Source organism: Camelina sativa, chromosome 8, assembly GCF_000633955.1.
Source record: "Camelina sativa cultivar DH55 chromosome 8, Cs, whole genome shotgun sequence".
Classification (NCBI taxonomy): Eukaryota; Viridiplantae; Streptophyta; class Magnoliopsida; order Brassicales; family Brassicaceae; genus Camelina; species Camelina sativa.
In genome coordinates this window covers 22995160-23003367 of record NC_025692.1, presented here as the reverse complement: position 1 = coordinate 23003367, position 8208 = coordinate 22995160, and the positions used below count along the sequence as shown (strand labels likewise).

Genomic DNA, 8208 nt, shown 5'->3' with positions numbered 1-8208 from the left:
TTTTTTTTTTTTTTTTTTTTTTTGTTTATGGATATTGTAAATTAAATCGAGAGTTATTTTTTAATGGAATTAAATCAAAAATTCGTCTTTCTTCTGTTTTGCTGGAACTGTATCATCATCATGTATTCATTCATGTTGATGAAACCAGAATAGTCCACTTTTTGTCTGAAGAATAAGCTATCGCGTGTGACTATCATTTAGGAGTCGTGTGACAGATTAGTCAAAATGTGAAAAGCGAAAATGTTGAAACTTCGGGTCTAAAAATCCGAAAAAAGTATATAATGATTCTATGCCTTTTCGGGTACGCTTATACGAAAAATATGATCTGATAGTAGCTTAAATTGGACTTGGAAAGTAAGCAAATATTGTGTTGAAGCATGTTTGACGTTACTGAAAAAACTTACTTCCAAGTCAGGATGAAGACGAATATATCAATATATACATAAATCTAATCTATGTGCCAAACCCTTAAACTACATAAATCTAATCTTAGCTACAACCATTAGGAGCAAAACCGAGTCGTCCACCAGCCACGTCGTACACAATTTCCATCGTCTTCTGCTGAACGTTTCCAAAGATGGCGGGAATGTGATCATCATCCCCTGCAAACGCCAAACAAACCTGCGACCGCGTAAACGGATACAATACCATCCCTATTTTATCGAGTTCTACGACAGTGCCACCGCCCAAGGAGAATGCAATCTTGGGGATTCTCATTGTATCCAAACCAGTAAAATCGTAACACGTGTCAAAAATCCCGCGTCCTGACGTAGCCTTGTACCTCGACATCTTTTCCTTAAACACGGTCCGTAGTTCCGCGTAGACCTTGGTAGGGAGGCGAGTGATCACGGTTCCGGAGTCTATTATAGCACCGTTCGTCGAGAATGAGGCTGGAGTAATCTCTAGTTCCTTGTCGCCTACACTGATACCTACGATTTTGATGCCATAATGGGGTGAGCTTCGGAAGGAATAAACCGGGGTGAATTTAACGGATTTAGAGACTATTCCAGCGGATCCAAAGGTAAGATGGCCGGTGTTACTTGCGGAAGAAGGTAGGCAGTAGGAGAAGATATTGTTGTAGGTCGTTGCTGTTTGCGACGGAAGTGAGAGTTTCCCACGGCCAAGGCCAAGGATCCCAGCAGTACGGAAGAAAAGTCCTTGGTTGTATTCACCGCAACCAAAGTAAACATTATCCAAGACATCAGAGTTTGTTAGGGTAAATCTTTCCTTGGCGAAGAATCCTCGTGTAAACGAATTATCTCCATAAACGATTCCGTATACGCAGTTGGAATCCAAGCAAGTAGTACCGTTTTTACACACTGGAGATGAGCACGAAACGTTGTGGTAAGATGAAGATGAAGAAGGGTTAAAGATTGGTTCCTTTTGTGAATAGCAGCTTCCAAGACATGGCTTGCATTGAGTCCACGTCAAATCGCTTCCGGTGTCGAAGGCTAGGGATATATCGTGCTTAGGTGTCCCGATTCCGATTGTTACGATGTAGTTTCCTGAACCGAGTGTGATTCCACTTTTAGCCGGTAGCTTGGTTGACTTGGTCATGCTGACTCCATCTGCGTTATTCTTCGAGAGTTTGGAGCGAATTGACTCCACGCGTGCTTGATCGTGTCTGAGGATTTCCTCATGGTCGAGACTCGCATCTTTGTTGCTGCTAAGATGCGAGCACGCGCCGTGCATGTGCACCACACGAAGCGACGACTTGGTATTAGATGCTGTAGGGAAAAAGTCATGTTTAAAAATAACAAAAAAGTTGACACAAAACTTCTTATACATCTTTCGAACAAAAGAAAGGCTTCTAAACACAGTGAATCATCAAGAGTAATTAAATTGGCTGGATAATTACCTTTTGAAGAAAGAACACAAGATGACGATGAAGGAAACAGAGAGCTGACTTGAAAGGTGTAGGAATCAACCTTTCCACTCTCTTTTTTCTCAGCCACCCCTTCGGTAAAACACCAATTGAGACATACACAAAGGATAAGTATCACATTCAAGAAATTCTTCATTACGCTCATTTTCACCCTCCCCTTCTCTTTCTCTCTCACACGTTATATAAATTTGTCTCAATTATATGAAATTGGTTTGGTCCTTTTAATTACAGCCTTTATCTTTGCTGAAGATAAGTGTCTAGTGGCTGTTGTTAAACTCTAAGCTATCACGTGCATATCACATAATTAAGTAGAGACCCCATCCCCATTGTGTTTGATATGTCGTCTCTCGAGACTGACTCCAATTCCAGCTAACCAAGGTGTTGTATTTTGTTTTTCTGTAACGTACGCACTAATTAAATTGAAGAAAGTTAACCACGACGAAGACGAGGACTGAGATTTTAAATTGAGCACAGGTGAAATAGTTAAATTGGTTATTGAATACATTTTTCACTTTTATCTACACTGAAACAATTTTTCATTAAACTCAATCAATTATATTTTATTTTGTTTATGGATTTGTAAATAAAATCTTGAGTTTTCGTGATATATATTAAATTGAAAATCCGACGGATTCGTCTTTTGTTCTTTTATTGCTGGAAGCCTGGAACTGTATAATTGTTGATGAACCAGAATAGTCCACTTTCGTCTGAAGAATAAGCGTGTGGCGACCATTTTAGAGTCGTTGGACAGACAAGTCATTTGTGAAAAGCGAAAATGTTGAAAACTTGGTTGATATTTTTACCTCTCGTTTTATGTTTTTTTCCTGGTAAAATAAAAGACTACACTAAAGGAAAAAGATGATTCTGATAGGTGATAGCTTAAATTGGGCATTGGAAATTAAGCAAATGTTGAAGTATGTTTGACGTTACTGAAAAATCATACTTCCAAGTCAGGAAAAATGTCCCATAAAAGGAAAAGGTTAAAAATTTAATTGTTTCTTAGTAATATAAGTTTTATAAAATTGAAGTTGGGACAAATACAACAAAAAAAGCAACTGCGGCATGCACATACACTTGTTTTTGGGGGGAACGACCTCACATATATACACATATATATTTGATTGATGAAGGGATTATAGCTAATTGATGTGCTAAACCCTTACATTACATAGCCCTCTCTTTCTTTTTTTTTCTTTCATTAACTAGCTACAACCGTTGGGAGCAAACCCAACCCGTCCACCAGCCACGTCGTACACAATTTCTAGCGTCGTCTGCTGAACGTTTCCAAAGATGGCGAGAATGTCATCATCCCCTGCAAACGCCAAACAAACCTGTGACTGCGTTATCTGATACAAAATCCCTATTCCATCAAGTTTTACGACAGTGCCACCGCTGAAGGTGAATGCAATCGTGGGGATTGTCACCGTAGCCAACCCAGTGAAATCATAACATGTGTCGAGAATCGAGCGTCCCGACGTAGTCTTGTAACTAGACATCTTTTCTTTAAACACGCTGCTCATTTCTGCGTAGACCTTGGTTGGGAGGCGAGTAATCACGGTGCCAGAGTCTATTATAGCACCGTCCGTCGAGAATGAGGTTGGTGTAATCTCTAGTTCCTTGTCGCCTACACGGATGCCAACAATATCAATGCCATATAGGGATGAGCTTGGGAAGGAAGAAATCGGGGTGTATTTAACGGATTCAGAGATTCCAGCGGATCCAAAGGTAAGATGGCCGGTGTTACTTGCGGAAGAAGGTAGACAGTAGGAGAAGATATTGTTGTAGGTTGTTGTTGTCTGCGATGGAATTGAGAGTTTGCCACGGCCAAGTCCAAGAATCCCAGCAGCACCGTTGAAAAGTCCTGTGTTGTTTTCACCGCAGCCAAAGTAAACATCTTCCAAGACATCAGAGTTCGTTAGGGTAAATTTCTCCTTGGCGAGGACTCCGATGGTAGCCGATCCATCTCCGTAACGGATTCTGTATCGGCAACTGGTAACCGAATTGCAACTTGGGTGGTTTCCACACATTGGAGATGAGCACGAGACGTTGTGGTAAGAAGAAGATAAAGAAGGGTTAAAGATTGGTTCCTGTTGTGAATAGCAGCTTCCAAGACATGGTTGGCATTGAGTCCACGTCAAATCGCTTCCGGTGTCGAAAACCAGCGATATATCGTGCTCCGGTGTCCCGATTCCGACTGTTACGATGTAGTTTGCTGAATCAAGTGTGCTTCCGTCTTTAGCCGGTAGCTCGGTTGACTTGGCTTTGCTGACTCCATCTGCGTTATTCTTTAACAATTTGGAGTGGATGGACTTCACGCGTGCTTGATCACGTCTGAGGATTTCGTCATGGTCGAGCCTCGCATCTTTGTTGCTGCTAAGATGCGAGCACGCGCCGTGCATGTGCACCACACGAAGCGACGATTTTTTATTAGATGCTGTATAAAACCTTATCATGTTAAAATTAACAAAGGAGAGTCAAAACTTCTTACATATGAACATGGAAAAAAAGGCTAAGATAATTACCTTTTGAAGAAGGGGTACAAGATGATGATGATGAAGGAAATAGAGAGCTGACTTGAAAGGTGTAGGAATCAACTTTTCCACTCTCTTTTTCTTCAGCTCCTTCGGTAAAACACCAATTGAGACATACACAAAGGATAAGTATCACATTCAAGAAATTCTTCATTATGCTCATTTTCACTCTTTCCTTCTCCCTCTCTCTCTCTCTCTCTCACGACGATAAATTTGTCTCAGTTACATGAAATTGGTTGGTCCTTTTTAATTACAGCCATTATCTTTGCTGAAGATAAGTGTTTAGTGGTTGTTGTTAAAACTCTAAGCTATCACATGCATATCACATAGATATATAATTAAGTAGGGACTCCATCCCCTTTGTGTTTGAAATGTCGTCTCTCTCGAGACTGACTCTAAGTCCCAAGTCCAGCGAACCAAAGTGTTGTAATATTCCTTTCAGTACACGGGTGAAATTCGAAATTTAATTTGCAAAAAAAAAAAACTCAGTTTAACATAAACGGAACCAACACATATTGCAAAACCGTGAGTACGGAACCTCCGCGAGAATCAACACATATTGCAAAACTCGGTGTCTTGGTTGATTCCGATCTTCACGACGCACATCCCTGAGACGAGATTGTCCTATTCCGTAGCCGGTAGATCCGTCAGCTGATTCGGCCTGACTTTGGTTCTTTGTGTTAGAATATTGAGAGGAAGAAGAAAAGAAAACAGAGCAAGAGACTTTGTCTCTTCTCTTTGTAGAAGACAAGATCGAAAACTGAAACTTTGATTAATATGAAACTTGTTACATTTAGTTTTACAACACATCACAGTTATATATAAGACATACCGTCGTAACCGTTCGTAACTTGTCACAACCGACAACTTGAAACAACACATCTAATTACACATACACACCTCTTCACTAACTACACACACATTAATCCTTTAATTATAAAACATAATAAGACCAAACTCAATTACAAACTAACACTTTGAAAGCTTCGACTGAATGGAATCCACGCGCGCTAGCTTGATCACGTCTTAGGATCTCGTCATGGTCGGGACTCCTCGTGGCTTTGCCACTGATGAGATGCCAGCACGGGCCGTGCTTGGTCTTCGATACTGGAATATATAATTTGACGTTCAAATTCCAAATTTATATAAAAAAACTACAAATATATAGACGACAATTAGATAATCTCACCTTTTGAAGAAAGAAGGCAAGATGGTGATGAAGAATAAGAAGAAGAAGGAAAAGGAGAGCTGACTTGAATTGTGTGAGAGCAAACCTTTCCACTCTTTTTTTAGCTCTCTCAGTACAATCACTGTTGAGACATACACAAAGGATTACTATGATGTTCAACAAATTTCTCACTATGCTCATTTTACCCCCTCTAGAGCACTGCAATAATAATGGTTCTCAATTACATGAAATTTAGTTGGTCCTTTTATAACCAATTTGTTTGCTGACGAAATCAAATCTCTAGTGGATGATGTTAAAACTATGCCACACGCACACCCATATAACATAATACGTAGGGGCACTAACCCACCGTCTCCAAGTTTAGCGTGCTAAAGGAGTTGTAATTTGTAATTTTGTCTCTAGGCTCGAAGTTTCCAAGTTTGGCGTAGTAAAGGGGTGGTATTATTACTATACGCCAATAAAGGTTAATGCCATGTACTGTGTTGTCTCTACACTTAGGTTTTGCGTACAAAAAGGGTTTGTTCCGCTACATGATTGATGAGAGTCAATAGGTCAACCGGATAGCCTCAAACGGGACCAAAATAACCAAACTGAAGACACAACTTCGATTAATCAAACTAATCGTTTATTTGCCTCAAAGCATGATTGTAACTTTTGTAATTCTCATTGTGGTATTTTAGCTAATCGAACAAACAAACAAAAATATAAGTAGTTCTACTTGATATAATCTCTGATCTACAAAAAAGAGTTTTCACGGATATAAAACAGACAAAAAAATTAAATTCTAAAGCAGTTCTATATATGGCTTTGAATGGTTGCTTCATACACTCCATACTAGATAGTGCACATTTTAGTATGGAGTAGAATGGACTGTAGTATGGAATAGACATTGGTATGCACAACACCATACAATAGTATGCATAACACCATACTATTATGAATGGTAAAAATCAGACCATAGTATGGAGTAGTGTGTACAAAGGATTAAAATTATTTTAATCATAATTAATAATAATTATTACAAGATGTATTTAGAATTATAAATCAAAATTTATCATTTCGATTATCCCATAACATAGAGTTCAAAAAAAAAAAATAGATTTCTAAGATTGAAGAGAAGAGAGTTCTCTCTAGTAGCTCAAGTTTTTTTTTGGGGGGATTTTATTTTGTGAATTTTTAATAATTATGAATGATCATATGTATACACATTTTTCAAAAGTACGAAACACAAATTTAACCAATGATAACAAAGAACTTGAATCCAACTAGCTAAGAATCATATTTTAATCCAACTTTCACTTTTGGTATGGAGTTGGTATGGAGATTTTAAGGAGTAAACAGAAAAAATCGGATCAATAGTACAATTTCCATAGTACGCAATTTTTTTTTGAATTGCAGACTAGTATAGAATTTTATAGTATGGAGTAGTGCACACTGGTCTGGAATTGTGAATGGTGAATTTAGTGCGGATTGGTCCAACTTTAGTCCGGTCCGAAGTAGACTAGACAACCATTCACAGCCATAGTGTTTTTTTTTAACAATCATCACTCTATATTATGTATTGGAATAAAAATGTACAAATAAACAGTTTGTTCTGGTAATTGTTGTATAATCCATACAAACTTATTAGTTATTACTGTGCAAATTACTTGAGAGACCATCACGCTCTTTAGTCTTTACCCAAATTGAAATTACACACTTGATTAATGGGATAAAGCTAATTTGTGCCAAATCCATAAATTTAAACATTTACCCATTTTTTATATATAATATTTTTTTTTTACAATTAACTACACCCGTTTGGAGCAAACCCGACCCGCCCACCCGCACCATCATACACAACTTCTAGCGTTTGCTGCTGAACGTTTCCAAAGATGGCAGCGTTACTGTCATCGCTATTCCCCGCAAACGCCAAACAAACCTGCGACATCTTAAACGCGTAAAATAACCCTTTCGAGCCAAGCTCCACGACGGCGCCACCGCTGAAAGAGAACGCCACCTTCGGGATCGTCACAGTCTTAAATCCGCTGAGATCGAAACACGTGTCCAGGATCGAGACCCCCGACGTGGTCGGATACTTTGACATCTTCGCCTTGAACTCGCTCCGTAACGCCGCGTAGGCTTTAGGCGGGAGACGGGTGATAACGGTTCCGGAATCAATCAAAGCTCCCGGAGTAGAGAATACGGTTGAAGGAATCGCTAATTTCTGACCGCCGACGGTGATTCCGACGATATCGAGACCGTAGAAGGAGCTCCCATCCGTTATGGTGGAGATCGGTGTGAATTTGACGGATCTGGAGATTCCAGCGGTTCCGAAGGTGAGATGACCGGTGTAGCTAGCGGAGGAAGGGAGACAGTAAGAGAAGATCTTATTGTAAGCCGTTGCCGTCTGGGAAGGGAATGAGAGCTTATCACGGCCAAGACCGAGAAGTCCGGCGACACCGGTGAAAAGTCCTTGGTTGTTTTCGCCGCAACCGAAATAAACGCCGTCGAAGACGTCGGAGTTCGTTAGTGTAAATTTCTCCTTGGCGAGAAACCCGACGGAGAACGATTGATCGCCGTATTGTATACCGTAGATGCAATTCGAAGCCGAACAGCTTCCG

General features: G+C 39.8%; 3 protein-coding genes across 3 annotated transcripts in view; all 3 read right to left on the bottom strand.

Annotated features, from left to right (window-relative positions):
* On the bottom strand, window positions 356-2091 carry LOC104708023 (aspartyl protease AED1-like). The gene is made up of 2 exons (XM_010424508.1): window positions 1859-2091; window positions 356-1727 (listed from the first exon to the last, which is right to left on the bottom strand). Exons 1-2 carry the CDS (start codon window positions 2028-2030, stop codon window positions 490-492), a joined length of 1410 nt encoding a protein of 469 aa, XP_010422810.1. The 5' UTR covers window positions 2031-2091; the 3' UTR covers window positions 356-489.
* On the bottom strand, window positions 2924-4586 carry LOC104708025 (aspartyl protease AED1-like; the record flags this gene model as incomplete). The annotated part of the gene is given in 2 exon segments (XM_010424509.2): window positions 2924-4319; window positions 4408-4586. Coding segments are annotated over 2 exon segments (1404 nt in total). The 3' UTR covers window positions 2924-3087.
* Window positions 7181-8208, bottom strand: part of LOC104709845 (aspartyl protease family protein At5g10770-like) — a 7065-nt gene continuing 6037 nt past the window's right edge. Inside the window, exon 2 of the mRNA XM_010426397.1 lies at window positions 7181-8202. Coding sequence (XP_010424699.1) covers window positions 7392-8202 — 811 coding nt within the window. The 3' untranslated portion in view covers window positions 7181-7391. The remainder of the gene's footprint in view (window positions 8203-8208) is intronic.